This window comes from Dendroctonus ponderosae, unplaced genomic scaffold (assembly GCF_020466585.1).
Source record: "Dendroctonus ponderosae isolate FM_Combo_2020 unplaced genomic scaffold, Dpon_F_20191213v2 Dpon_F_20191213_6, whole genome shotgun sequence".
Lineage (NCBI taxonomy): Eukaryota > Metazoa > Arthropoda > Insecta > Coleoptera > Curculionidae > Dendroctonus > Dendroctonus ponderosae.
Window position 1 is genome coordinate 6352887 of NW_026018814.1, and position 16822 is coordinate 6369708.

The 16822-nt window shown below is 31.8% G+C and overlaps 2 protein-coding genes and 1 long non-coding RNA gene across 6 annotated transcripts in view; 2 read left to right on the forward strand and 1 right to left on the reverse strand.

Annotated features, from left to right (window-relative positions):
• The first annotated feature begins 1326 nt into the window (after positions 1 to 1326).
• On the forward strand, positions 1327 to 11582 carry LOC109540561. Of its 3 annotated transcripts, none has more exons than XM_048667641.1 (5): positions 1327 to 1637; positions 1707 to 1814; positions 8335 to 8601; positions 9986 to 10195; positions 10452 to 10574. In XM_048667641.1, the coding sequence occupies exons 1-5, from the start codon at positions 1506 to 1508 to the stop codon at positions 10572 to 10574; spliced, it is 840 nt and encodes a 279-aa protein (XP_048523598.1). In that variant the 5' UTR covers positions 1327 to 1505. The 3 variants fall into 3 exon arrangements, with proteins under 3 accessions (XP_048523598.1, XP_048523599.1, XP_019764551.1); XM_048667642.1 differs by lacking the exon at positions 10452 to 10574 and adding an exon at positions 11424 to 11582 and having other exon boundaries at positions 1328 to 1637; XM_019908992.2 differs by lacking the exons at positions 8335 to 8601; positions 9986 to 10195; positions 10452 to 10574 and adding an exon at positions 3488 to 4665 and having other exon boundaries at positions 1336 to 1637.
• Positions 11583 to 13814: 2232 nt separating this feature from the next.
• Positions 13815 to 16822, forward strand: part of LOC109540529 — a 9752-nt gene continuing 6744 nt past the window's right edge. Inside the window, exon 1 of one of the 2 annotated variants that reach the window (XM_019908954.2) lies at positions 13815 to 14049. In XM_019908954.2, the coding sequence (XP_019764513.2) occupies positions 14035 to 14049 (15 nt within the window). In that variant the 5' untranslated portion in view covers positions 13815 to 14034. Of the gene's footprint in view, positions 14050 to 14562; positions 14668 to 16822 lie in introns of those variants that run through there. The other variant, XM_019908955.2, reaches the window with a different exon arrangement.
• On the reverse strand, positions 14600 to 16777 carry LOC125504921. Its single transcript, XR_007281806.1, has 2 exons — positions 15729 to 16777; positions 14600 to 15611 (listed from the first exon to the last, which is right to left on the reverse strand). It is a non-coding gene; the product is annotated as an uncharacterized LOC125504921 (long non-coding RNA).

Below are 16822 nucleotides of genomic sequence, written 5' to 3' on the forward strand. Positions count from 1 at the left end.
TAGGAGCTGTTTATCCTTGTCTGGTTCAGTTTTTAGAGATAGCGAGAACTTCATTCAATCCTGCAAATTTGGATGATATTTTCGGAGACTTTCTTTTCAGATGAAATAACAGTGACATTATGCGACTTCCGGTTATACCGGAAGTTGTTTCAAACTTCCTTATTTTAAATGGAACACCCTGTATAATGTTTTTGCTTGTGTTCCTTTCTTTATTTCCAATAACTAATGAACATTTTTCTACCCCACTCTATCCGTTTCTCAGCAAAATAGAATTTTTCTCAAAATTTTACCATTATCAGGGTGTCGCGTAAAATTGCAGATGTTTTCAAAGATGAAAGAGTTAAACTCAAAATCTCAGTTGCAAAATTAGATATTATTGTGCTCGATAATATCTTTATTCTCTATTCTCTATAATAAAAACATTCTGATTCATTCAATGTGTGGAATTTATATAAAATAAAATAAAACAAAATATGGGGAATTCTGGGAGACATTGGCAACATTACGAGAACCTGCCAAATTATTCACTTTTTGAATGTTTTTGACTTTTTATAGGTTTTTTATTTTGAACCGTTTTAGAAATTTTTCGTTGTTTTTTTCGAAAAACTACACTTGTCAAAAATACATTTTTCTGTCTTTTTTTTCTCAAAATGTGTTCTGAAAGGTCTTTGAAGGATTTTTGATGAAAAATTGATTTGTTTGTATTTCTCTTAATACTGGCCTCAGTTGAAAATTTAAAATTTAGCAAAACCAAGATAATACCAATGTTGGCATTATTAACAAAATTCCAGGGCATTTGAGGTCGAAAACTCCATTATTTCAAAAACATATTTCGGTAGGTATACTGGGTTGTAACGAGCACAATAATCTGTAAAACTAGCTTTTTAGGCAATTCAAATCGGTGAAGAAAGTTGAGATTTATTACGCTTTGAACATCGAGCAAAACACGTTTCTATTCTACACTTTAGCCAAATTTGAGATGGATTTAAGTGCCAAAGAAGCATTTTCAGGCACAAAAATCGCACATTTTTTAAACCAAATAAAACTGCGTTAGTGTTCCCTAAAAATTACGGTTGAGAAAACTAAACTTGGTAAGAAAATTGGAAAGTTATGAGGGTTTGAAGAGCGGATATTCAATTTTTAAGCCAAAAATATTTTGAATTCATTTGAAAAACATTCAGAATTGTTATACACAAACAAGTGAAATCACAATCATAGTTTTAAAAAAATTAAATTTACAGTTATAACAGTGATTTTAAAATCACGCTTGAGCACATCTCTAGTTTGTACTTTTGGTCTGGGTGTCTCTTTCCTTGTCTAAGTTATTTTCTAATAGTTTGATAATCTGTGGTTATTTTATTAGGTTAAGATATTTTCAATGTTTTTGGATGATACAAAACATTCTTCGTGTTTACAACAAATACTTTTAAGTAAAAGTATTTGTTGGTTTGCAACCACTATTTACTCTTATCAAGCCATATGCAAATCTAATTATTCCCTTCAAAATGTCAAACAATAGTTTTGATTTCTGCAAATTATGCTGTGCATCCAGAGGATTGATAAATATGTTCACTGGAAAATGCCGATCATTTCGAAACATTCTTCGAAAAATTATTAAGGAAACTCTCTGTATTGAAGTGAGTAAAAAATTATATATTTCTATTATTTACTACTAATTATATATAACACTTACTATGTTTTTGCAGGTTGAACTTGATGATGATTTTAAATCTATATGTATCAACTGTTTAATTGACGTCACAAACTTCTATTATTTTAAATTGAATTGTCATCAAACTCAAATTAAGTTAAAGGTAAGTAAAATAGTATTTTGATAGAATAATTGACGGTTATTCTTTTGGAAAGAATAGAAAGAAGGCTGTGTTGGTCTAAAATAATACATTGGAAAAATAAATTCAAAATTCAGTTAATACTAAATACCTAACTGAAAATAACTGACAAATTTCAGGTTGAAATTTTTATAGTGGGTTTATACAGAATTTAATTTTTGTATTAAATATTTCATCTTAGCTTTAAGTAAAATTTAGGTTTAAATATTCCAGGGTCTCAGGTTTGAAGTTAGGGTATAAATTATTGGTCCTACGTTATATTATTTTGAATTTATTTTTGCTCGAAAATATGAAACTCATGATGTAGACATGTTTACAACGCTTTACTAAAATTCGTATTAACCTACGAATTTAAAATATTTCTTTCTTTATTAATGATCTCTTAAAGTGCAAATATATTTAAGTTGTTTACCGTTAAGAAGTATTCTTCATTCTTATCAACCCAACGATTTTCTACCTTTTCCTTGACAAATTATACGAGACAAAGAGGCTGAACTGTTTAAAGTGCCGGATTCGACTAGCGAAAATACTCACTTCTTAAGCTTGCCTGATGGGCTATGTTTGGATAAATTTACTATTTCCAACATTAAAAAAGGCAGATAATTGGTATACGGTTAGTTTTGTCCGACGCACATGCGCTACATACGGAATGTATTTTGCATCAAAAAAAAATCTTGAGCATAAAAAACACCTCAAACATCGAGTTAGTTCAAGTGCGTCAATAAAAATAAAATATGTTAGAATAGCGTCACGACGAGACGAAGAAGTTAAACAGGTTTTAAGTATGTATGTATAATAAAAGACGAAACCACGTAAGAAGATTTTTTGAGTGATAGATTCGCTTGATGAATCAATAACAAAATTGGAAAACATTGGAGTAGGTACCAGTACGCTGATGCTTCTTGAATTGATTTGTGTAACCCAAATTTCTATATCTGGAGCGGATCTTTAGAGAAAAGCTTCAAGTGAGCTTGATGTAAAAATACAAAGCCGCCCAAAATATTTCTAAAGTTTAAAAATTAAGTACGAAAGAACCCATAGGTCAATCGATATCAAATCCACCCTACAGTCAGTTGAAGAATGCGACTAAAAGTCTACATGTATATGGCAATCAGGGGCAAAGTAATGCTAAGCTAACCGAAAGCGGCACGGCACCTCGAAAGAAAGAAGAAAATGGGTTTAGTACAGCAGGAAATCTGTCCAAAGCCAAACTTATTTCAAATCAGCAAAGCAGCTTGTCGGAAAGCTAAAATATTTATAGATTAGATATCATTCTTACCGGCTTTCCGCAAGCTGGCGCCCCGTCCTCCATTTTCTACTCATTAATCGTCAAAAAACTGAAGATGCCCTTGGAATGTGCTTCGGTTTTATCACATGGTCCTTTAGGTGAAATCATGTATGTGAATTATTGATGATTCGCCACTTTATCGACAACCGACGGCTCTGCTTTTTTTCACGCGACGTTCGTGATGACGTCCAAACGTACAAACAATGTAGGCGATTATGTTACGCTATGAGGTAGGATAGGTAACACCAAATTACCTAATTAGTGAAATCTGTTAAATATTTCTGATTCACAACGTGATTTGATAAGTTTACCTGATTTAACTATTAATGTAACTTGTGTTTCTTTATAGCACAACGGACCTATTATTTCTGTTGCCAAAAAACCAAGGATCGAAAAAACTCATCTGGATGAAATAGAGCTACCTGATATTGCAACAATTACAAACGTTCTGGATTGGCTAGCACTAAAGCAAAAGGATGATAAAAATTCACCGAAGTTTCTTGAGTACGAGAAAGCGAAAGTTAACTCGGTAGCATGTCAGACGGCTTCTATTGAATTGAGGAACCAATCATGTGAAACAACTTACATTAAACTGAAAAATCAGTCATGTCAAACGACGTCTATTAAAATGAGGGTTCAGTCATGTCAAGCAAATTTATATAGACCTGCTCAAACTATTTGCAAAACTGAAGATGTTTTAACCACCTCACGTCCTCAAAAGACAACTAAAGCTTTAATTAATAAAAGTGTGCAGTGTAGTTTGCGGTCTTTCAAAAGTGATCGACCCTCCGTCAAAAATAACTTGAACTTAAATAAAGGCTGTCAAACGGATTTAAGAACGATAAAACTGGAACCAAATCAGACACACTGTGACTTAAAAAAACCATTTTGGAAGAATGATGTTTTGAGCCCAGAAGCTGAATACTTGCAAAATCAAAAGTTGGGAACAGAGCCGTGTAGTGATAAAAATCAGTTATCCGAAAACTCTATGCAATCTGTTTCGAAGTCAATAACAAAGGCCTGTATTTCGCCGGCTACTTCTAACTTGCTGCAGGTGAAATCAAAAAAATCTATGAAAGTAACGATTTGCCAAATTTGTGATCAAAGTCTGTACAGTGCGCGTGAAGTAAATAAGCACAAGCAAACTCATATGTGGTGCCACATCTGTAATAAAAGATTTAAAACTACAAAACTTGCTCAAGGCCACATCTATTCATCTCATGTACGTAAACATCAAGATACCGAAAATCTGAACAAACGTAATTGGGCGGCTTATGTTGACCTTTTAAAAGTAGATGGTTGTCCTTCATTCAAAATTGAGTACCCTTTAGCGTATCAATATTTAAGTGATTTGAGTTTAAAAAAATAATCTTTTGTCCACTTATAGGCTCCACCAGTATTTATAATGCATGTTAAAAAGTATGCGTCGATGGAAGATCGGTTTGCTTTTAAGTTAAATTATCCATCAGACTTTTTGCAGGAATCAATACTTGTGAGCTAATTTCATTATATACAGTTTACTTCAAATAATGCGACTTTTCATGCTGTAGACCTTCCTGTTCCCAATTCCGTCGATTTGGTCTTTTGCACTGACACTCTCCACTATTTGTACCCTCCCACTATTTGTACGGCCTTTGGGGGTGTGAACCACCTTTCTCCTATAGGTTTTTCAGGCCTTTTTCGTTGCAAAGCAGACAGAAATTGGATAAAACCAGATTGCGAAGAAGCAGGCCGACCAGTCAGCACTCATCATCAGGAGATTGGCACTTGATGAGAGACACGTGAATAAAACGTGATTCTACTCTTAGTCCTGACCGAAGCTTCTAATTACGTTTTGCATAGAAAATGTGTGGAATTTGCCTTTGTTTACAACAATCCAAACATTGAAAAATATTAGAAGTAGTTAAAAGTCTCGATTTAGCTATTGAAAAATTTCAGGAATAGCTCAAAAAAATATCAATTTAGCCATTGGAAAATTTTAGCAGTAGACGAAAATCTTTCGGTTTGGATAATCCCAACTTTTGCCACTCAAATATCCTCCGCAAAAGGTTTTTTGAAGGTTGATGAATGAGTAGTCACATTTGGATCATCTCCATTTCTCCCAAAGATGTACATAGCTTTAGGATTCATTTAAACTTCTAACAGGAATGATTTGATAGAAACATAGGTATTTGTAAAACCATGGATATTTAAATAAAAAATTCAGTTTCTAGTTTCAAACATTGTGTTTCTGGTTCTGGCTACCTCCTTTATCAGTTTTACCAGTGCCACATTGATGGCACTAAAATGGTTATAAAAAGCTTTAAACTAATTCACCGTTCTAAACCAGCATGGGAAATCCTACTTCAGTAGGGGGACAATTTATCGACATCAACCAACTATGTTTATGTATTTTTTTATTAATTGTTAATATTTTTATATGGTTCAATTTCTGATATGGTTTTCCACAGAATTATCAAATTGAATTTACTGAAGAATTTTAATGAATTCGTTCGTTCGGATTCAAAGAAATCATTTTTGTTTAAAACTGAAACATTGAACAAGTGACTTACTTTATTTTTTTTAGTTAAGCTAATATTATTTCTTTGTAAAGTACCGAACAAAACGCAGTATTAATCCGGATTTTTATCTCAAATGACAAAACTATGACTAGATTTCGGACAATATTATTGTTGTGAGCATTGCAAATGCCTTTATATTTAACTCAAGAGAAATAGGACAAAAATGTAGGAATTTAGACATACTTGCTTTTTGCATTTATATTATAATGTAAAGAAAATTCCCATAAAAGTAACAAATAATATAATATACAAAAAGTAAATAATGAATCATTGATCGCTAGGGCCTATTTTAACACGATAAGAGTATTATCAATTTTATAATAATTTCTAATATGAATTGTACTCAATTGGGAGTAGTGTGTGTTTAGCCGTTGAAAATAGTCTGGCAAAATGGTAAGCTTTGTTTAACTAAATGAAAGACTTCAACATGGAGATATATTTCGCATAACAGTGACTTCTAGATGTTTTTACATTGTAACTTATTTTGTTTGTGTGAAAGAAGAATCACTATCTAGAAAGTAAAACTATATATTATTATCTGGAAAGTAAAAGAAACGATAAATCGTTATTTTAACTATTTTGTGCAGACGCGATGTAGAGACACCGGCATTGTAGAGATGATTATTCGGTAACAAAACGTAATATCAAAACGTATCGTTGCAATGGTGATTCAACAAAAATAATTATGTTACCATATTCTTAAGTCACAACATGTTAACTTTAAGGAAATCGGTATAATAAATAAATATAATCCATTCAACTTTTAGGAGCTTCAACAGAATCATAATCCATCACCTGTATTACACTTCCTTAAAGCATTCCTAATGAATATTATCGGATGGTGTGTTTTACTGCCAACCGTAGCTTTGTTCTCACTTTATAGAAAAGTAATTGATATTATTTTAAATATAAAACATGGAAAACTGTAATGAAGTACGGATGTGACCCAGACCGCGTATTAAAAGTGTTGAAATTTCCGGATAGTGGTAAATTTAATGAAGAATATCTCAAGAAAGCTACAGCTGAAATAGTATAAATTCAAATTGATCAAAATAATGCTGTTTTGTGGAACTTCTATATCAGCGACAAACCACTTGAGGATTCGAAATCGGTGAGGAATTTTGTTTGAAATATTTATGATATTTTTAATTAGCTCATTATTGCAATAAGAACATTTTGCAATGTTAAGTGTGTTTGAGCAATATAGGAAGTGATATAAAAAAGTTAAATATATTTTTGCGACATCTTGGCAAATGTATTTATAACTTGTACGCATCATCAACTATTTACATGTCAGAAACAATTTTTTATTTTGACAATAAATACAGGGCATTTGTATGAGGTGTCTACTTATGACCTAAATCATCAGAAACAGTAGATGAATGGTAGAAAAATCGTCAATAAAAAATACTAAGTCTTTACTGCACTGATCAATTTTGATCGCGACTATTAAAAAAAATTGCGATTAAATACACTTTTTCTCCTGCGCACTTTCTATAAACTAAAAAGTACGACAAATTGATATGCATCTCAATTTACATTGACGCAATAGACGCAGTATACAGTAAGAGTAGGTACGTTTTAAGTGCGAATGTGTGATCAACAATCAAATATCAATTAACACATGAAAATTATAATTTTGTTTGGTTGTAAACTAAGTACTAGATATTTATAATCACCATTCCTTGTTGGATTCGGCTGTCGAATTAACGTTTTGGGATTTTTTGTACATTCAACGTTTTTGAACTGGAAAAATATTATTAAATTAAATGCAAATCTTTATAAGAATACTCAGAATCGATTTTATTTTGGATATTATATTAAAATTTCATTACGTCCGCAGTAGGGTTCAAATCGATAAAACTTATTGATGGGGCGTTGCTAAATTACCTCTTAAATAATTCTTTAAAATGTGTGTGGATTATTAAGTAATGAGTCTTGAACGAAGCGTTGGGAAACTTTGAAAAGCCTATTTTAGTTTTCAGAAAATAATGAATTATGGAGCTTTTAGGGATAAAATATGGAGTAAATAACAGAACATGTCAACAAAAAATAACCCGAACAACCCGATTATACTGTTTCAAATAGGGCTCATATTGCTGAGGCCAACGAATTTCAAGTGAGAGAAACAGGAAATTTATTGCCAACCTCGAAACAATTATCAGTCAACTTTTTCATTCGAGAAGATAAAAATCATGTTAAAGCTGATTCAATAATCCAATATAAGTTTTCAATTGAGTTCTCAATTTAAATTCACTGCTTTAGATTTTTTTAAAGTATTGGGGCTTGAAAAGGCGGCCAATCAAAGCAATGTAGTTTGTCTGTAATCTCTTCTATGAGCTGTTTTTAGGTTTTGTGTCATTATTGGGTTAAATTTAAATTTTTCAGGATGGTTCTTATTGATATCCCATTATTGCTCGTTTTCATCACTCCATTGGAGATGCCACCTCCATTGTTGCATTGTTTATTCGACTATTTGGTAACCCAGCCCAAAACTACACTGAAGATCTGTTTAATAAAATCGTTAAACCCCCGATTATCGTTAAACCCCCGAATAAAATAATTAATCTTAATTTGGGTATAACTTCCAATTGGTCATTATTCTTCAAAAATGCCATTAAATTATTTTTTTTAGAAAGAATGGATGAAAAACCTACTTATATCCTTTGACGTGGTATTTCTCGGTCTTGGAAGAGTTATTTTAAAATCGCAACTACAAAGAAACGACGAAAATGCTTTACACGGTTCAAATTATTCGGGAAAGAAAATTACCGTTTGGGCCACTGAAAATGAATCAAACTGTTTGATGATGGTGAAGAGAATAAGAAAGAGAACTAGATCAAAATTTAATTGCGTAATAGGAACTGCAATAGCGGCTAGTATGACGGCTTACTTTAAAAGGGTCAGTTTTTCGCAGGAGCGTAAAGTAAAGTTTGTTAAAACTTTGTGATTGATAAAAATGATGCAATTATTTCTTGTTATTTAATACCACTAAATGTAATAATTCTTTTAAATATTGAGCAAATTCATTTTGCATTAATATAAGATAATCCTAGTTAATCATATGATTGTTAGCTTTCTATAAAATTTATTTGCTTTATAACAATACGCATTTGAATTTTTCCTTTCCGCAGATTAGAAGAAAAAAGTTATCGGTGTTTCTTGTGTCCATATCCACAACTTTGGGACCTAAATCGCTCTCGTTTTTGTGTCGGACATTTTACTATCTCAAATATCTTTCATTTCATGTTTATAAGAAGATCTCAAATAATTTCCGTTTTTTGTGTCTTTAGAAGCTTCTGCGTCCATACTTTCATGCATCTTCAATAACATCTGGTAAGCACCTTCCTTTCTGTTGTAATCATGGTATTCATTGCTCTTAAATTGGGATAGAAACATAAAGCGAAAGGGTTTTCTTTTTAATTTTTCATCCCGAAAATGAAGCGACTATGAAGTTAGAGACAAAAATGTTTGAAAACAAAACTAGGAGTTGCTTAATCCGGAAAACATAGAAAAGGTTAAAAGAATTGTCAGTGGCACACTATGGGGGTACACTAAGGGCAAAACTGGCCACTTACTGAGGTAAATGACACAGCCAAGTTTCAATCAAATCGTTAAAAATATTATTGAGTTATTTACGAAAAAACGTGTTTTGTTGTGGCACCCTGTTTATTAAGAAGCACCTTCTGAAGTTTAACTACGCACTCAAATCACACCCTGTATGTGATGATTTAAAATTTGCCTTAGTCCTCTCTGGGTGAGTATTCAGGGAGTATAAAAAAAGTAACAAAAAAATAAGCTTCTATCAAAACTGTGATATTTGGCAAACATTTTTCCATAAAATGAAGAACGATGTTGTAGATCGCAGCAGCAGAAAATGATGGCTCTTTTCTTTTCCTCTTACGTAAATACTGGTTGCTTCATGCATAAATCAACAAAGCTAACGTGAAGTTAAAGGGCAAATTTAAAAAAAATCTTCATCTTATATGTTTATTTTTTTAAGTTTATTTGGACGAAATATTAATACTCAACCACATAATAGCAGCCGACGAGGTAAAACTTAATACAAGTCTTCGTCAAATTTGTCATTTTATTGTAGAATTCTACATTATTGTTCAAAGTCTGACTACGGCCCACAAAGATACACATTCCGCAATCTGATTAATTTCTATTAGCTATCGATGTGTAGAAGTATTACTACAACTATTCCTGTATACTCAACTTGTATTAAATATCTTTTAATTAAGTATTTTGATTATCTAGTGTTATTAATTTTTCTCTCTTAGAATAACTTTCCTGTTCCAAACTTTACATCTGGAATGACTACATTATTGTTGAGCTTCCCAAAATTGGACCCAACTAAACCAGTTCCACTAGTGAATAAGACTGCAGGTCTAAGCGTACATTTACCATCTCATACGTCCATTATTTCCATTGATTCTTTTCGTGCGTCTGCAGCTTCAATGAATGCTGAATTAATATATTCCGATGCTGTAGTAAGTATATAACATTTATTTTATTTCAGATCTAATGAGCCAAGCCTGAGCCGTGGCAAATTAATTTAATGTTTTGACGAAGCAACGACAAACGATTAATTTTCTGTCGGTGTTCAAAGAATCAAAAGAATTTGCAGCGGCTCAGGCTCGGCTCGTCAGGTCTGGATGCACCACAGATTGCTCAGAAAAAATGTCTCGACCTAATTTCAAATGTAGGAATTCATTAAAAATCAAATAATCCACACGGTTACTTTAGATTTCCTACGGACTCCTGAAATACGTTTTGGGTTTTGTGCCAGTAAAATTAATTGGGATACGACTTGGGATACGATTGTCAAACATTCTTGCTTACCAATATAACTGGTGGCTCAAAAATTGAGTTGTTTGGTGGCTGTACTTTAGAAAGAGTGGTTCCTATTGCGCCTAATATGAAAGGAATTGGTAAGTTGACAGAGTTATTCATATACTTACTTAGTTTAATTATATTCATCTAAATTCACAACTGTTTTCCTTTGCAATAATTGATCGAATATAATTTTAAGAAAACATCAAATTGTGTTGAATTATTATCGAAGTTCYTACAATAAGTGGGCATATAAATGCTAAAATAAGACTTGACTTGATATGTTGAATAGGAACCCGAAGTTGTTTTGCAGATTCASGTTTTACGCAAAAAAACTACGTGACTTTTATTTCCAATTTTTTTTTTCAGATGGCGCAAATGATAAATTTTATTCACCAAGTTTTCAAGCATCTTATTCAGCGTAATTAGTTTTAGTTGGCAAAATTCCTTTTTTCGATAAATAAATAATAGGTACTTACATATTCTTAGAGTAGGCGATGAAAYAGGTCCACACGAAGAAGTACTTAAAATGTGWCRATKTACTTACAATGTATCGATACAATTATAAAATAATAGTACTAATAAAAATTYCTCCGAAAATCTGGAAATCAATAAAATTTACCCATTATTTCTTACCATCAAAAAAGCGCAAGTTGAATAAGACAACGCTTCACATTCATTTTTGATCCCATCCTTCAATATAAGAAGTTTAGATTGAGCCAAAACCATAAGGATTTAAAACGCAAGTTAATCCGTCCCAGAACCAGATAATAAATCAGAAAAATGTTGCGCTATRGAAGTATTATAATTTTTTATGTYTTCTTCGACTATCGTGTCCGTCTTATCTCAATGATKCCGATTTATTTTAAAACGCGATTTTTTCAGGTATTTCATTTGGAATTATTAGTTATGACARCAAACTGCAGATAGGCGTGACTGTTGACCAGACTTTAGTTGCAAATCAAGAAGAAGTACAACGGATTGCGRATGATTTTTTCCATAACATTCGACGTTTGGACTTTGCATTTTAAAACAAGAGCTAGAATTACTTTTCTTKMWARTTRWTWAAWMTTTAATACTTTTTGAAAATTATTTAAAGTTTTTATTATACATACCTACAGAAAATCCTGAAATGTGATTCAGTGCGTTAATCCATAGCACATTTTRTTAAATTACTAAATAAAATTAAATACCATGATTTATATGGWTTTTTGTTCCAGGACTTTTTAGAAAGTTCCCATTTGTCCTAGGTTGAAATTTGCCAAAAAAAAAAAACGTTGGGTGCAGGGTGCAAAAAYTATATGCAGGGCACTTGAAWAATCCTGAATCTTAAAAGCTGAASAACTATAGTTTATCTACAAATTGCAAATATTGATTCCAAAGCACAGCTCAAGGAATAAAAATAAATAAAAATGAATAAAAAGGATTTCGGACAATATTCACAATATTTCAGAAAGAAACGCGAAAAGCCAAGATTCCATTAGATAAAGGCCACAACCTAGCACATCGTCATCTTAAACACTGACTAAACCACATGAGCTAATTTTTGTAAAACGAGTGGTCGCAAAACAGAATCTTTTACTTTGTGTGGTAAAAATGTTAACAAACTTAAATAAAATGGTCTAAAATTAAAACCACTCAGATGCCATTGAAGAAAGATAAGACTTTTGCGTCTAATAAAAAGTTTGCATATTTCTTAGCTTGTTAGACCACTATGTTCGTCTGCTCTATTTATCCTTCCACTGCCTACAGTAAATTGGGTCACTTTCCGAAGTCATTATATGAAATGAAAGCAGTCAGAAGGTTTTCCGATATTATCTATATTTTAATTACATATTTTGTATCACTAAGATTAGGAAGAAGAATTGCGCTGTACATGGGAGCACATGAAATTTATAGAAACAAAAATTATCACTTGTTTGAAGCAGTTAACGATTGTTAATTGAGGCAATTTCGTATCGAGATCCTTTATATTAGTCACGAAAACTACAATTAAGCCAGCTTTCACACAGTTTCTATCAGGGCGAATCCTGTACTAAAATTCATCTTTTCACCTACGACAAGTTTTTAATTAAAAGAAAATTATACCATTAGTTATGACATGGAGCGCAGTACAGCCTAATAAATTGTTAGTCTGTAGTAAATTGATAATGCGAATTAAGCATAAACAACAACTCAACAACAACTAAAGAACATTTAAGTCGTCAAAATATTGATAATAAATCATTTTTATTATCAAGTATTGAGATGTCAATAATATTATAACTTATATTACAAGCATGTCTCACGGTCAGCGTCCATTAGAATATTTCGGGAAGTAATGCGATTTGAACCCCGCAAATTTGGATAATAGGATTTTCGACGAGCCGAATCTTTTCAGATGCTCATTTCGAATGAAATAACACCGACATTATGCGACTTCCCGTTATACCAGAAGTTGTCTCGAACCTACTTATTTTAAATGAAACACCATTTGGGTGTGCTTTAGTGTGTTAGATTTAATTTTTTAAGTATGCAAGGGCAATTGACTTGAGCAATCAGGTTTAGTATGGATTTTTCTGAAACTTTCCACGTCTATCGGATCAAGTGTTCACTAACAATGGTAACAGACTCAACTTCCTGCGGCCTTGAGTTTGAGGGACGTAAATTTTAGATTAAATTATTTTTTGAGAAAAACTATATTTTGCTCAAAAAATTTGAGAAAAACTATATTTTCTTCAAAAACGGATAGAATAGGTGTCAAAATTTTCATAACAGTTGTTGGAAATAAAGTAGGGAACACAAGCAAAAACATTATACAGGGTGTTCCATTTAAAATATGGAAGTTTTAAGAACCTTCCGGTATAACCCGAAGTAGCATAATGTCGCTGTTATTTCATCTGAAAAGAGCGTCTCTGAAAATGTCATTATCCAAATTTGCAGGACTCAAATAGCACTACGTCCCGAAATAATGGACGTCGACCGTGAGACACCCTGTATACATAAAGTCGACCCATTTGGACCTCGTTCCTCTCTGCATCTTGTTAATTATGAAGAAGGAAACCGATCTCAAAAACCAAAGTTTTACATAAAGTTTTTATTTATTGATGACCGATGATTGCGTCATGAATTTGGTACTTGTAAAAAGAACAATTAAGCAGTTATTTCCATATAGTCAACAAATGCGTAAAAAACACAATCAGCAGTTTTTTATCTCAATTTCAATTGAACACTTGACTGATAAAAAATATTGCTGTACAGTTTCAAAAAGATAAATCGTGCTTCGTATTGTAAATTTATATAAGTACATATTTGGTTTTTGGTCGTGCGGTGTTATCATCAAAATTCCAAAGTTGCAGTTCCATTTCCAAAAAAAAAATGCTGTAATGAACCGATATGTTCGTTCTAACATCGCTTTTTTAACTTTTGAGTTTGAGCTGTTTTCTGCCTTTGAAGACCATTGAAGAAACAGTAATAAAAACCGTTTAAGTGCAGAATAGATGCAACCATAGGAATTATGAAAATTCTTGATGTAAGTTTTGCTTTTAACATCAGTTTCTTATCATCAGACTTTAAATAGGTCTGTTTTTAGTCTTAAGTTATTATGAAGAAAATATTGTTGTTATCGGCCCTTATCAAACATCCATTACACTACGTACTTATAAAGCAACTGGAGGGAGCTGACCAAAATCAAAAAACTAAAAATAAAATCAACTAAGTAAATATACCTATTTAATCATCCTGCATGAATTAAAATATCCGGGAAGTGAAATTGCAGCTCACCAGCATCATCGGTGTTACGCAACATTGTTCTTTTTGGCAACAATCAGTCGCGCATCTTCATCAACCCCAACTTACAAATTTGTTAAAACATATTTATGCATTGAGAACACATCGCTATAAATATTTGGACCACAAATACATGCGGAAATGTTATTTAGGTTTTAAACATATTTGATGTTTACTCTAGAAGTAAAAGTCTGATAAATAAAAACGACTATTATTTATCAAACACGATAATTTCGTTTAATTATTAAAGGTTAGGCCATATAGCAGAACGATAAGCGTAATATAAATATCGGTTTAATAAGAACTTATTTAATATCGATTAGTTTCTGTCCAACTGTTATAGTTAAAGTAATCTTAAATGGTAAGCTTTGCTAAAAATTTACTACTTAGAATAAATAATCCGATTTGAATTAAAAAAAAAATCCGAAAGTTTGTATCGCCATTCTTCAAGGGATAGTTGCTGAAACTTAAAAGTTATTTACTTAAAGTTACTTAAAAACTGAAAAAAATAGAATAAATGAACTATTGAAGCTGAAGCACAATGCATTAAATGAACTTTCTAAATTACTAGCAAGTTATTTGCGATACTATAAACGGTCTTTGCCGGCACAATTAAGCATAGGTACATTAGACTTTGGACATTTGAAGGTTTCAATATATTTCAATTATAGACGTAAACGGTAATGCTAAATTAGCGTTTATGCGAAATGCGACTGAATTACTAACAAGTGCAAAGTTTCGTAAAAATTGCATAAAACAATTGCTACTATTGATTGCAAGCTGATCCGGTAAAGTTAAAAGTGTAGTGGTAAGGTGGGTATGGCCGGGGGGCAAATGTAATTCGTAATTAAAAAAATGTACTATATTTTATCAGGGGTAGAAAAACTTCGAGTACACCTTAAGCGAAAAGATAAAATACCAACGCAGTTTTTGTCCATTTCTTAATTTGAAATTTTAATTTAACATTCTAACTTGTCGGAAATTTAATCACATTTCTCATAAAAAATTGCTGAATTAAAGTCAGTTCAGTCTTAGCACTACTTACTCTTATTTGGGTGTTCTATTTAAAATAATTTTTATCGGAAAACCATTAACTTCACTCAACCCTTTAAAATGCAAAACAAACTTTTCTTCTCTGTATCTCATTGAGATAACAATGCAGATGCTACTTTATGGTATAAGCGGCAGCAATACATTACTGTAAATACTTAATTGCCAGATTACGAAAATCTGATTTTTAGAATTGTCCAAAGTCCCGTTTTCCGTATTTATCAACCCTGTATGATGTCTAAATATATGTCAGGTCTATAAAAAATAAATGCGGATATAACTGTATAAAACAGACAAATACTTGATAAAAATTCTGTAGAACTTCTCGGGTTTGTAATTTAAATAGATAATATGAGAGTTTGAAAAATGTACCTCTTGTATACTGGTCATGATGTGTATCAACCCAGAAACCAACCAAAAACATTTTTATCAAAATGTGTTTCAACATAACAGCAGTTCTCCGAACAACTCATCAGTCCACTTTGATGGATTACTTATCATTTTTATTATCAATTCTCGCACGTTCGAAAGCGCAGTAATTACCAAAAACATGAAATACTTTTATTAACTTCTATAATATGATAAAGAGGTTATAGGGGGCACTATAAACATAAATAATTATTTAAAAAATCCACGTTTATGAAATGAGGGCCCAGAAAAAAGCTATAACAAAATGTGCCGATCAGAAATTATTACACAAATATTTTTTGCTAGGTAAATAAAAATGCAATTTTTACAATCTAATAAAAAAGTACTTTCTTCAAAGAAGACATTAAGAGAATGGCCGGTAAACCTGAATCTTCCCACCATAATCCAGTACTTTTCTTAAATACTTCCATTAAGAGAAAAGAAACTGTCTGTTATGAAGATGGATGGAATTTGAGCAATATAAGTATCTTATCAAAGGCTTCTAAAATGTTGAAGAGTATAGCTGAACAGTAGCTCTTACTATCGAAAGGTTGATTTACCTTGTTTACAATTCTATGTATTCTGTAGTGCCGTGAAGTGATCTTATGGTATAATGTTATTATCATTCAGTATGGTTTTTAATATTTTCAAATACCGTTGATTATAGGCTTATAAGATTTATAGGGCTTTAATATAATCCCCGTTTTACAGATCATGATGATTTCTGCCAATTTCCAGCTGTTTGGCAAGTTGAATTAACAAAATATTAATCTGAATATACAGATACGCTTAGCAAGATATTTCTTTCATAGGAGCTCTGACAAAAAGTATTTATTTCTCTTAAATAGTACCGCTCCGAGCTCTTAAATAGCACTAAAACTAAGACAAATATTGCTGCCTCGAATAGTATTTATGCACAGAATAAATATACTGAAAATTACAATTGCGATAACATTGTATACGGAAATTATCGGGGGTAATTGCACAAGTGCTTCAAAATTACCGATAATTTTGCATGAAAGCTTGTTGTCTAAAAACTGCATGAGTTTATTTTCATA

Bases quoted from the DNA above. Each gene is read 5' to 3' on its own strand.
- LOC109540561 (XM_019908992.2), top strand. From the start codon at position 1,506: ATGTCAAACAATAGTTTTGATTTCTGCAAATTATGCTGTGCATCCAGA. The intron at 1,638-1,706 runs GTGAGTAAAAAA...ATGTTTTTGCAG, and splicing joins AGGAAACTCTCTGTATTGAA to GTTGAACTTGATGATGATTT. The intron at 1,815-3,487 runs GTAAGTAAAATA...GTTTCTTTATAG, and splicing joins AAACTCAAATTAAGTTAAAG to CACAACGGACCTATTATTTC.